The 13,601-nt window shown below is 40.1% G+C and overlaps 1 protein-coding gene across 4 annotated transcripts in view; it reads left to right on the top strand.

The window, feature by feature from the left end:
* CIT (citron rho-interacting serine/threonine kinase) overlaps positions 1-13,601 on the top strand; it is a 67,629-nt gene that overhangs the window by 18,752 nt on the left and 35,276 nt on the right. For 3 of the 4 annotated variants that reach the window (XM_063416013.1, XM_063416012.1, XM_063416011.1), the window contains exons 10-17: positions 2,752-2,857; positions 3,731-3,874; positions 5,204-5,323; positions 8,819-8,989; positions 9,237-9,290; positions 9,846-9,899; positions 11,023-11,163; positions 11,526-11,651. In XM_063416013.1, coding sequence (XP_063272083.1) covers positions 2,752-2,857; positions 3,731-3,874; positions 5,204-5,323; positions 8,819-8,989; positions 9,237-9,290; positions 9,846-9,899; positions 11,023-11,163; positions 11,526-11,651 — 916 coding nt within the window. Of the gene's footprint in view, positions 1-2,751; positions 2,858-3,730; positions 3,875-5,203; positions 5,324-8,818; positions 8,990-9,230; positions 9,291-9,845; positions 9,900-11,022; positions 11,164-11,525; positions 11,652-13,601 lie in introns of all 4 variants that reach the window. The other variant, XM_063416010.1, reaches the window with a different exon arrangement.

Here is a 13,601-nt window from a genome sequence, read left to right as displayed (position 1 = left end):
CCTGAACGATAGCCTTGCATCATGGCTTTTGATATTGGATTGTATGTGTTTAATTTCTGCAATGATGCTGACTGAGGAAGAATATAAGTGCCCCAGAAATGTGGGTATTTTCCACCTTGTCATGCTCTGTTGATAGCTTCTATCACCATGACAAGGCTTATTAGATTAGCCAGTATTCCATTTCTCTTGATTTCCTCTGTCTGCCCCTTTCTGATACTTTGAAGGCTGTATGGATGTTCAGGAAGTTGTTCAAATACAATTTGTACACAGGAAAGAATTACTGGGAGAGCATGTCTCCTAAAAACTGTGTGTCCAGTGCTGAGACCAGCTTCCCTGGGGGATAAGATGTACTGTTTCCATGGCAGGAAAATCGTGTCACCAGCACGTATATTTTTAAGGAATTTCTTCCTCACTTTGGATAAGGATGGGGAAGAAAGATTGTGGTTGTGTCTGCAGCCTTCTCTCCCCTTACAAGGCTGACACTAACTCTGAGGAGCAGCTCCCTCTGCAGTCACCACATGAAATCCAAACTTGGGCAGTCTCCTGTGCCCTGTCCCATCCCATCCCACCTGCCTTTTGCAGAGCTCTTCATTTCCTTCCCTGAATCCCTCCTGTTCCTGCCTGCCCTGCAGTGCCTGGGGATGCTTTCAGCTGGCTCACCATGAGAAATTTTTGAAATGCAAAATAGTCCCTGTAATATTAGGCTCTGATTCTTTTAATAGCAAATAAAATAAACAAGCAAAAATGACGAATAAAATTAGCTCCTTTGGGGAGGTGGAATAGAAGACACAAATAAAACTAGCTCTGTGAGAACTGGCTAGAGTTTTTTAGGTAATGCCTCAGATCTGGAAAGAATGGAAGTAAAGAAGTCATGGTTAACATTGAAGCTAGAATTTAAAAAGAAGATTGCTTTAGCCAATGCAGTTCAGACCTGTAAAACAAATTTTTATTATAAGATTTTCAGACTTGTCTCAGTACATATTTGCAGCTATTTACATATATTTGATTAACATTTGAAAGCAGATTCCTTAGTGTCTTTTTTAGTTAATGTAAGCTTTAATTTGTATTTTTAGACTGCTTTTCTCAACTATTCATTTTTAGCCTTGTTTGTACACCCAGCTGTTATGGGATTTAATATGCATCTTTCTCAGATGGTTGGTTTTTCTCTGTAGGAGTGTAGACACGCTTTATAAATTGATTTTAAATATGGTAATTTGATGGATCAGATTGATTGGACCAGGGCTAAAGGAATGCTGTATAAAAGCATTAATTTTAAACATTTTTTTAGTAAGTCCTGATCATATCTCTGTCATTGATATGCAGGCTTCTTTCTTCTAAATTTTTCCATATTAGGTTTCTGAAGAGATATATTCATATCTGACCTTTCAAGGCAGCATTGGTGGCTTTTGCTGTGCTTGTTTGCTGATATTAAAACAGTGTTTTCTAGTCACTGCTCAAGGTGGTGGTGCTGAAGATCTGTTTGATACAGAAATATTGCTGCATTTTTGTAAAAATCCATGTCTATCTTTCTGTGCCTCTGCTGCATATCCAGTTGGATTAAGGAGTAGATTTTTCTCAGAAAATGGTGGTGATGGAATGAAACTTTCCTTGGTGTTAAGAGGAGCCTGTGCTGCTGTGTGTGGGTGTCTGGCTCTGTGCAGAGCTGCTCAAAGCTCTTTTCTCTCCGTGGAGATAACTGGCTGCACACCAAACTGTGGCCAGGAGAAGCAGAAAGCAACGTGTGGGCAACTGTGTGATCTTTTATTAGCACCTTTATTGTACTGCTGCGTTTTCATCTATCAGTTAACACTGCTTCCATCATTAACTGCCCGACTCTCTAATCTGAATCATTCTATGCCAGGGAGAATATGATTTTTTCAAATTGTGTTTTGATGTGTGTACTTAATTTTTTGGTTGCAGGTTGCATATTTAAGACTGTGCAAAGCACTAAAAATATGCTCCTAAACATCAGGTGGCTTCCTATCACTTTCTAAAATAAATTTAAACCAACAGGAACGGTACACTTCTTAAATGCTAAGTCTCAATTAGACAGAAAGCTTAAGAACAAGGAAATATTTTCCCCAGGTTTCTGGATTCAAATTGTTTTGAACAGTAGAGTTGTGTCTCAGGAAAAAGAATTACTTCTAAGTGGAACTCTGAAGTTCTGCAGTGTGACTAATCATATTGATATTGATTGGGTTTGTAGGGATCATATGAATTGGGTTAGGGAAGTTTCAATTTTGATTCACAGAATGTAACTAAGGATATTAAATTCTTCTTCCTGTGGTGCAGATTATGACATGTTGAAGTTTGTAGGGATTTTATACTTTGATGATCATTTAAAAACCCGTTTAAAAATAAAGCACCAAATAAAAAGCATTTCTCTGAAAATGTTATCTTTCCACATGGTTACGTTGACTTTATGCTCTATTTTTGTCGCACCTATAAATCCCTACAAATCATTCAAAACCGCTGCTATGATTTATTGTTTTGCACTCTGACGTAGCCACTGATGGGAAATATTAATATTGTAACTAGAAGTACACATGGATTATTTAATAATGATGTACTGTCATTAGCTTTTGTGGTACGTTTGATCTGCAATGATGGCTGTTAGGCTGTGATTGCTGCACAATCACATTTCTTTTATCCTGGAATAAGTAAGTACCCAATGACTTTACAGAGGCTGCATAAATCAGATTTCTGTACCTTTCACCCATATTCACGTGCTGTTTGGCTTTGCTCTTTTAGATCTGTTTTTTCAAGTGTGGATTCCCCAGCCAAGGTCAGCTCCATGGAAAAGACACTTCTTCTCAAGAGCAAAGAGCTCCAAGACGCCCAGGACAAGTGTCACAAGGTATTTATTTATGCGATTGGCCACACCCATTGCTCCAGGAATCTGCAACCACTGTATGTCCAGGGATCTGTCAGATGCTGCTGATCATCCAGACTCGTGGTGGGCAAAGTGCTTTTCCTTCAGAGAGGTGGCTTCCTGTCCAGTACAAAGGGAGATGAATTTAGGCCATGCTGTTGCTGTAGATACTTTTAACTTAACAAGAAGCGGCTCTGGATTTTAAACAGTGCTTTTCTCAGCGTGCCACAGACGACTGCTTCTTCCTGCAGGCCCTGCCTCTTCATCAGACACACATTACAGCAGTACTGTTCTGAGGGCTCTTCCTCACTCATCAGCTCCTGCTTATATAACTGTTGTCACGTCACTGCTTATGGTGAACGTCTTGTAACAGTTGCTGTGCTCCAATAAAGGGAACCTGGTGGAGTCTTTTAACACTTACTGCTTGTTTTGAGACTTTTATGAGAGTTCCATTACTTGTCTCCCCGCTCGGTTCTGGATTTGACCATTTGCTCCTGACAAGGAGATGGGGGGAAACCATCTTCTGGTCCAGCATGGATTTGGGATAAGGTTAAAGTGACCCATCTCTGCAAGTCAGGTGAAAAATGATTGTGTCTTCTTTGCTAACTGGGGTTCGAAGAATGACTGAATATGAACAAGCAGCTTGAATGAATGGGGTGACTTAGACTTACTACTTTGTCCTTAAGAAGAACTGTGCATTCCTGGAGCAGAGACAATGGTATCGGAATTTAAACACCATTTGGAGAACACATAGCTAGAAGTCTCTTGGAGACAAATTCCTTACAAAGAGAGCTCTGAAAGTAGCAGTTAACAAGGCTTTTGAAGCCCCCCTTTATAACCTCTTGATATTTATTGCAGATGGAGCAGGAAATGACGCGGTTGCACCGGAGAGTGTCAGAGGTGGAGGCTGTACTTAGCCAAAAGGAGGTGGAACTGAAAGCCTCTGAGACCCAGCGATCCCTCCTGGAGCAGGACCTGGCCACCTATATCACAGAATGCAGTGTGAGCCCTTACCCCAGTCCTTTCAGCTCTGAAGGCCTGAAATCTGGTGGTCTTTGTCTTTCTCTTCCATCATGCTTTCAGTGGGGTACTTGATGGAGAGAAAATGCTATGTGAGAGGATATCTGTTGAACATGGAGCCCTGAAGTGTTTGCCAAAGCTTGACTGGTAGTTTTATTCAGATGTTGTTTCATGGTCATGTGCTTAGATCATGCAGGAGTGACTACTGTCCTGGTCTTGCTGAAATTCTTTGTTGATGTTTGTCTCACTGGCTGTGCTAGAACATGCCTGGGTTGTGCTTCTGGAAGGTTTCTTAGCCGGAAGAGGATGGGGCCTAATCAGTGCCTAGACAGAAATCTTCAAGAACAAATAGGATTAGGGAGCAGTGGTGTTGCCTCCATCTGTGGTGTCCTGAGTTCAGACTGGTCCTGTTCCCCAGCACGGTGGCAGCAGGGAGGATGTAGGACAGGTGCTATTTTTCAGGTAGAATATAAAAATGAGGCTGAGAAATCATGTCTTCAAAGATCATTTTTCATGAGAGCTGGAGTGTCTGCCCAGTTGTCGCTGGCAATATTCCAGTGAGGATATTTTCATTCTAGTTGATAGTCTCTGTATTTTCAGTTAGATACACAATTATGTTTCCTCTCTTGTACCAAGAACAAAAATGCAGCTAATACTCTGTTCCAGAGAATTGAAAACCATTTCTGATGTCTTGGTTTGCTGGGAAGGACATCTTAAAAGGGGGCCAAGTGATTTTTCTATACTTAATGCTACTAGGTAAAGAAATAAAATTCAGTTTGTATCTTTCTGTTGATGAATAACAGTTAATAGGTGCACCACTCCACTGGTGACTCCAAATGTGGAGGTAAGGCACATGCTGAGATACAGACTCAGCTCTTCTGTTCCTTATAGAAATTTAACAGTGATTAAAGCATTTGACTCACTTAACAGCAACAAGAAAAATGTAAGTAACATGAAGTTGAAGGATTGTATCTAGCTTGTGAATTAATAGTGCTGGATAAAATATAGATAAATGCTGTCAATAATGGATGCCTTTTGTGATCTGTGTTTGGGTTTTGTCTCTAAACCTGATGTGAGGAAGTGGAGATTTGAACTAAGATTTAAGTTGAGTAAACAGTGTTTGTAAAATGGGCTGCTTCTGTTCAGATAGGAGCAGCACTGGCCGTGAATTTCATTAGGGTTCCATCATTGGTGCCTCCATTTTTTTGATGCCTCACTGCAGTCAAGGAGGCATTTGTGTAACTAAAGATCTTCGTTATACAACCATTTGAGAAACCAAAGCCTATGTATTGAACATTTTGCTTTCTGCAGAGCTTAAAGCGAAGCCTGGAGCAGGCACGGATGGAGGTGTCTCAGGAAGATGATAAGGCACTACAGCTACTTCATGATATCAGAGAGCAAAGCCGAAAACTGCAAGAGATCAAAGAACAGGTATTCCTGCTTCTTTGGGGAGCAGAGTGGCTGCCCACAAATAGGCATTCTTGGCATATTCTAGCTCTGGTGCCAGGATTTACACTGGGTGTTGATAGGCTGTGATAACTCCCAAGCTGTGTGATTTCACAGGGGTTCTTGAACAATACAGCAAGCAACAAAATTCCACTTGTGTATTTTGCAAGTAAGCACAAACTCCAAACTTCACGTTTTTCTTTTCTTAGCCCTGAAAGTACTTTGTCTAGACAATCAGTTTAGGAGAAAGTTGCAATGCTTTAGTAATGTTGCACTAAAAATGACCTATCTATTTTAAATGGTTAAGGTATGGAAATTTCACAAGATAATGAATCTTCACCTGGGAGAGAACTGCGCTAACATGAATTTTATGTTTTTTGGCTTTTTTTCTTAATTTTTCTTCTTTATCTTACAATTTAAAATGCTTAATAGCATTTCAAAATAGAATGTATGTTGCCTAACTGTTCTTTTCCTGATTTGATTTGTTTGCAAAGTAGAATTTAATAATTTTCTTTTCTACCCAAAGAATGTTGAAAATGCATTTATTCACGTAGTTGCTCATAAGAAAAAAAATCAAAATTAAATGAAAACATTGTGACAAATGTGGTCATTACAAGGGAGAACCCATTCAGTTTTATGAATTAACAGCAACATACTGCATTGAGAAAAAGAAATTGAAATTTGCTATAGCATTCAAACAATTCTTTGTGATTATCTGTTGGTTTTCATCTTCAAAGCACTTTACAAACATTAACTGACTCATTTCAAAGTCTCTGAGAGAAGGAAGCCCAGAAACCTTGGTAATAATTCTCCAGACATGAGTAGCTCTTATGTAAAAAGTAATGAAATGCAAACCCAACCCTCTGGATGTAGCTGGCCTCCATAGACTTCCCCAGCATTCTTCTGGGTGGTTGTTTTATGTAATACAAGGGATCTAAAGCTCCCTGCTCTCTCTTCTGGTGCTTTGCTAGCAAAGTTGCTTTAAATACTGAAGTGGGGAACATTTCTGATGATTTTAAACATCCATAGATTCTTAGGCAGTGCAGACACATGTAACAGAGGAAACATAATGCAAGTAATTTTTAATCAAATGCTTTGTCCCAGAATCTCTTAATTTGGCTTGTGAAGATTCACAATGACATAAAGAGGCTGCTTAGTTCAACAAATGAATCCTGCAGACTTTCATGTCTGTGGTGGCCTTCTGAGCTCCCTGAAGCACTTGTGCAAGAACCTGGCAATCAAAAATGCTGAGAGATTTGTGCTGACTCATAGGAGCAGGTGGCTCTTGGCCATTAAAGACTTGGACCATGATTTTGAAGTCAGAGGGAACCAGGAATTGGAAGAGCCCCTTAGAGTTTTGCTGTTGAAAACCTGAGGCTTGAGAGAGAGTAAGTCAAATCAACAGCAAATCAGAATCTTCAAAACCCAATAATGAGGCATTTGATATTTTCAGGGCGAAGCTGTAGGTTCAACTTAACCTCAGGTACTTGGATAGAAGAGCATGGTGGGTTTGTGAGGGTTTTTGTTTGCTTGGGGCATGTGTTTGGTTTTTGTTTTGTTTCGTTTTGTTTTTTTGTTTTAACTAAAGCTGTGCTCTGGTCGTTATTTGATGAAGAGATGTACTAACAGAGAAACTTGCAACAAATCAGAATCTGTATTTTTTTGAAAGCCCCACTTATTTCTGTGTAGCTTCCTGATGTGATTTGCTTTAGGTACTTGCCCTGAACTTGTCTAGTAATCTGCGCTTAAATACCTCTTGGTATTTTAAAACTCTGACCAACGCATATCCCAGACATTTGTTCTGTGTTGCCTTGAGTGGTGTGGCCTGTTCCTCTGACCTGATTATTCAAAGTCAGTCTTGCAAATGTGATGAAACAAGAAAACTTGAAATATTACTAATTATCTCCTCTTCTTTCTTCTTTTCTCCCTCCCCATTTTCCTCCCTTCCTAAATGCTCATTGTCACAGTGGCAACTATTGTCATACCTGTAATTCTTTAGTCAAGTGTTTGCTGATATAAAAGCCCAGTGTTTTAGGAAGTCTAAACAGATTATGGTTTCTGAGCAGAACATTTATTCCTTCAAACCGTTCTGCCTTTTTTGTTCAGAAATGTATGGGTATGAAAAGAATATTTGAGTTAATACATGCTTAGTTATTAGAAAAAAGCTCTAATTCTTTCCAGCAAGAAAATAAGATCATCCTTCCGTAGGAGATGAACTGGAAAGAGTAGGTCCCTGTCTGGCTTACCAAGTGGAGAACCAATTTTGAGATTACAGAGCCATTCTTTGCCCCCTGTAAGGGACAGTAAAGCAATCTGCTAAAGGCCTGGCTTTCAGTATCTGCATGAGCTCTCCATGCTGGAGGATGAGGGGCTGCCAGCAGGGTCAGTGCTCAGGCAGCTCAACTCGTCGAGCTGAAGGCAGCTGCCTGTCTGGAGGGAGCGATGACAAACCTGAATCTGTCACGAGACAGTTACTCCTCTGGATATGGGGGTAGTCAGGCATACTGTAAGATATTAAAATGGAAAGAAAGATAGACTCCCCCACTGTCAGTCCTTCACAATCTTTGTTCCTAACTCTTGATGTGCATGTTTTCTACTTGTTCTCACCTTCATAAAAAATACTTCGATTTCGGAGAGGGCTTTTTGGTGTGGGTTTTTTATTGCTTTAGAGTAATTTTATGAAATGGATCCTTGCAGGACTTAGTAAATGCTAAACATAATTCAATTATTTTCTTCCAGTGAAGGTATGGGAAGCAATCTCTTGAGCTAGTCTCAGTTTGAGTCCCCAGTCTCATTGAGATAGTCAATTCAAATGTTCTTCTCTTCTCCCACCTTCCCCATCCAAGTGCCCTGTCTTGTAGTCTCCTACATGGGGAATCTTTATTTCTGCCTGTATAGGCAAATATCTTCTATGAGCTATGTGAGTTTTAGATAGTTTTTCTAAGATAATATTTGATTTTAGGTTGTCTCCCATACTGAGCAGTGTGATCCTCTTTAAATCTCAAAAGAAAGTAGCTGATGGCTGCAAGCCACAATGTGCTACCCCTCTGCTTCTCCTTCTTTCCTTTTACCCAAGCTGTGCAGATCTGTGGTAACTGTCATGTTATCAGCCTGAGAAAATAGATCTTGAGGGAGCATCTGGGCATTTAGTAGAGACATCAACTCAAAGGCACATTTCTGTTTCAGAAATTAGAAATGTAAGTAATTTTTATCATTTGTATGTATGTGTTCCTGCACTCTCAAAAAGTCGATGTTTTGACTTTGAGATATTAAGTTGAAAGTGGCAAGACTCAAACCAGAACACCATGGATGTTATTTTATTTAGTTTTTACTGTTTCATTTTGTACTTTACCTTTCTTCTACACACTCTTAAATGCATCTGTTGCCTGCAGTCAGTATTCTGGAATCTGCTGCTCCAAGCATTTCCCCTGTTGCCTCTAAACTGTAATCCCTTCTCCTTCCCTTCCACCCCAACTACAGGAGTACCAAGCTCAAGTAGAAGAAATGAGGCTGATGATGAATCAGCTGGAAGAGGATCTGATCTCAGCCCGCAGGCGCAGCGATCTCTACGAGTCGGAGTTGAGGGAGTCCCGCCTGGCAGCCGAGGAGTTCAAACGCAAAGCTGCCGAATGCCACAACAAACTGCAAAAGGTAGTTTAGGCTTCGTGGGAGAGGGGGTGAGGCTTGCTGGAGTCTCTAGTGCTGTTTGACACATGCACACACGAGTTGTGGGTGTGCCCTTCAAAGATTAGCGTGGTTTGTACAACTAACACAACATGTTTTTCATTATGTGACTTATGCTCTGTGTAATTGCTGGTGTTTAAATTGCAGGAGGTGATGACTGGATAGAAGCCCAGCTTTTCCTCAGATTTTCATGTATTTTATATTTAAGTTACAGGTTAAAGATCAAGGAAAAAATGAGGCAGGAGAGTTGTATTCCAAACTGGAGAAGGTATGTTACTTCAGTGTCCTAGATTTTGCTTCCTGGGTCTTTCATTTTATGCACAGAAACCAAGAAAGTCTCTAGCTAGATAGTGGCATGCATGGCCTCACAGCCCCCACTCCCTTTCATTTTATGTTTTAAGGTATCTTGGTGTGATTCACTGTTCTCTCTGAATTGATATAAAGCTGTCTCTGGATAACCTGTTCCTAAAGGATTATGTTGAGAAGCCAGGCAAAGACAGGCTGTTATGTGTCATCTGAGTTTGGAGTAAGGCTGGGGATACATCAGGGTTTTCTTTACTCAGAAAGATCAGCAAATGAAAAGCAAAAAGAATTCTGAGTGTTCTCAGAATCTGAACAATCTTCTTGGTAGCCAAAATATTAAATCAACTGAAAGTTTGCAAAATGGGAATGGATTTGCCAAGGGGTGTTTTGGTGTGTTGGAGTTACGGGGGGAAACCAAGATTTTTGGGAAGCAAATTAAAACAAATACGGTATCACAGGCAAAGAGCATCTTCTCTTTGGTTTTGACTCTTTCCCTCCATCTTTTTTTATCTAACTATAGATCAATACAGAGCAGCAGGCCAAAATCCAGGAGCTGCAGGAAAAGCTGACAAAGGTAACGACTGGGTGGTGAAAGTGAGTGTTTCACAAGATTTCCCAGTGAAACCTTAATGAAGAGGAGGGATGCACTTTGTTTTACCCTCAAAAATAGAATTAGTCATAGCTTGGGGGATGATAAGGAAAAGGGGGTGGGAACTGGTATCTGAAATCACTGGTGCTCTCAATATGCTTTTGGCTCTTGAGACATGTCAACAGTGTTTATTTTTACAAATGAAGCTGAGTCAGAACTGGAGTAGTGTAGAGAAATTCTCATTTAAAGGCCTGTTTGGGTATGCTCTGGACACTGCACTGGTCCCTTTGCTTCTGAAGAAGGATTCAGCTGGTTATAGCTCACTAGTAAAACACGTTGGACTTGCTTTGGTCTCCCAGTATACTCTGCTTTAATCACTTGACAGTTCAGTTCTTCACAATAAAAATGTTGAATGATAAGGATTCACAACAGAATTAAAGCACCTTATCAATGTCTGCTGAAGGTAGTGCAGAATATCTAAGATTTGCTGTTGTGGTCAGTCTGGCACCTGAGGTGTCACTGTGAGAACAGTCAGGGAACTTCTCTTATTGGAATCCTTCAGCAGGAAAGAAAAGAGTTGTCGTGATAATCCCCTGACTGAGCTTTTCAAACTTGGCACCTGCTGAGAGAGGGGTATTTCAAGGGTTAATGATCATGAATATGGAGGCCAAAACTACATAGAAATAGTACTTCTAATATTTCAAAACAATAGTGTTTTAAGCTCCTGTCTCCTTTTCTACCTGCATTAATGCCAAGGAATTATCTGTAGGCCAACAGGTTATTCTCCTTGTCCTTTAATAAGAGTATTTTGTGAATTCTTTTAAAGAACTTGGGCTGAATTTGGAGATAGACTTAATTTTCAGGATGTAGAGTCAAGTAACTTGCAGCATAGCAAGACAAATATGTATCTTAATTTTTCTTTGTGAAACAGAAGTCAAAATTATATAGCACAAGTTCAAATTTGGACTCCTGCACACATTAATTTGAACTGTCTGTGGTGGTTTTATTGAGAATATTGACCACCTTGAAGTTCTGAACCTTTCACACATCAAATTTTGGTGTGTGCTTTTCATAGAAAACCTATGTTTTCTTCTCTCTTGACTTTCAGGCTGTGAAAGCCAGCTCAGAGGCAACTGAGCTCCTGCAGAATATCCGTCAGGCAAAGGAGAGAGCTGAGAAGGAGTTGGAGAAATTGCAGAACAGGGAAGATTCCAATGAAAGCATGAAGAAAAAATTGCTTGAAGCGGAGGTGAGTGCAGAGTGTCTGTCTGGAGTAAATTAGTTATTGGGATTAGTTTAGGAACCCTCACCTGGGTGGCTCTGAGCAGCATGTATTCCTGTACTAATTCTTCAGGTGAAAGTGTTGTTAGACATTAATCCATTTTTAATTAAAAAACGTATTTCTTTGAGGAAAACAGAAGGATTTTATTTTCAGTGAGGAGTTGATAAGGACATGTGGTTAGCCTGGGGGATTTGTGGCGAGATGAAGATTAAAATATGAAAGCCAGCCATATATTGACTGCTTCAGCCTGTTTTCTCTAGAAACTACTCCTTGCTTTCTGCTAATGCAGAGTTGGGTGGCCTAAACAGCAGCTCATAATTGCTCTGCAGGAACGGCGCCATTCTCTGGAGAATCAAGTGAAGAGATTAGAGACTGTGGAACGAAGAGAAAACCGCCTAAAAGAAGATATTCAAACCAAATCTCAACAGATTCAACAGATGGCAGAAAAAATTCTGGTGAGCAGAGGTCAAAATGAAACTTAGAGGGTAAGAGTTTGTTAGAAGGGGGTAGGGAAGAATCAGAAGATGTAGAATTGCATTGAATAAGGTGGAAATTGTTGAATAAAGGGATTTGTTTCCTATATCAGTCATACTGAAGAAATACTATACTGAATTCAAATACTATTTGCACCTCTGGTTACAAACTCACTCCTTTGCCTTTAGTGTTAATAGTGCTTCAGAGCTAGAGTCATCTCAGTGGGGAAACTTTTCAGTCAACATGGGAATATTTAAATTCTTTACCTAGTGATTGTTTCAGAGGTGAAACATTCTGAGGGCGGGTTACTGCAACAACAAAAACATCTCTTTTAAAGTAAATTGCAGAGGAATTTAGAGGTCGAATCTATTAGAAATGCTTACATTTTGAAGCAGAGAGAAATTAGTCATCCAAACTGTTCATCTCCAAAGATATTTGTTAGGAAACCATTTGCACCCACATAACTTCTCAGTTGGCAATTTCTTGTTTCTCTCCTGGTTAAAACTATTAAGGCAAGTTAGTGTGTCAGTCTCTAGTGGATCAAGCAGAGGGTGTTTCTAATAACTTTACTTCCCTGGGACAGAAAGCATAATTTAATATTGGAATAATTAAATTTATTTTACCTTCCTCATGAATTTTCCCGATGTGTTGCCAATATGACAAGGGAAAAAAGGATTACATTTTACTGGTAGTAATCCCAAGCTGAGACACACCTGAGGAAGGCCAAATGGAAATGTAGAAATAAACACATTTGGCATCAACAAATGGAAATGTAGAAATAAACATATTTGTCATCAACAGATGACCCAGGCTTGTTCTGGGTGTATAGACTTCTAGCATCAGAATGCTGAGTGCTGTCAAGAAAAGGTAGAATCAGTTCTTTAGTAGTGCTGTTCCTTTCAAATTGTTTTGATAGCAGGAGTGCATGGCAAGTGGGAGACTATGGTTGTGCTGGGCACAGAGCCAACTTTATGTTTAGATATAGTGTAAAACTTTGAATTGTTTCATAAGCCTCTTGTGTGTACTTGGGGATTGTTCCTTGGTTTTGATTATGTTCTCTGTGGAGGAGAAAGTGGAAGGGAAGGCAGAAATATCGACTAATTGTTTGACACCACGGGATATGTTAGCTCTTCTTATAGATAGTTTCCATGGAGTCCTGACAGAATGCTGGAGAGGTACAAAAGTATTTTATAAAAAATGTCAAACAGGCATTGAAGAAATAATCCCTACAGAGTCTTTCCCAGTCCCTTGCAACTGATCTGGGAGCACAGGGTACTGGTATTCTTTCTTCCTCAACTCCTACCCTGTACCTTCCCTCAAGTTGTCCCTTCAAACATTTTTGACTTTTCCTGGTATAGAGAGGTAAGAATGGAGTTGAAGATACAGAGTTGCATAGAATAAGGTGGGAACTGTTGAATAAAGGCATGGTTTTCATGTACACTCATATAGCAGTACCTGAGATGTACCTGCTCATCTGTCTGTAAGGAAGTGATGAAGAAATAAGAAACAAGTTAGAGAAGATACTTCTGCCTGCCTGAAAGTGCAGATCATTGCTGTGATTCCAATAACAAAGTCAGTGCTACATAGAGAATACTGAGTGAGAGCAGGAATGGTAAGAGATTACCTTTTTAAGCCCACACTGGCTGTTAAGTGCCACTGCAAGAACTGGTGAAGCTCCTGCTACAATATGAGCAGTCTGATGCTGGGAGCTTTGAAGCTGCTGCTGATCTGGTTGTCTGATTCTCTGCCAGGACCTGAAACGTGTGGGTTTCTGGGGGAGGTGAGTTGTCCCTCTTGTTGCTGGGAGACATATTTCAATTGCAAAAAGCAGCAATCTCCATTCCATGCAGGAGTGGCAGGGACTAGGCACTGTCGATGACCTACTTTTGGTGAACCTCCTCTTTGATTCTCACTTCTGGAAAAGGAGGTCT

This window comes from Prinia subflava, chromosome 19, assembly GCF_021018805.1.
Source record: "Prinia subflava isolate CZ2003 ecotype Zambia chromosome 19, Cam_Psub_1.2, whole genome shotgun sequence".
NCBI classification, from domain to species: domain Eukaryota; kingdom Metazoa; phylum Chordata; class Aves; order Passeriformes; family Cisticolidae; genus Prinia; species Prinia subflava.
This window is presented reverse-complemented; position numbering and strand designations above follow the sequence as displayed.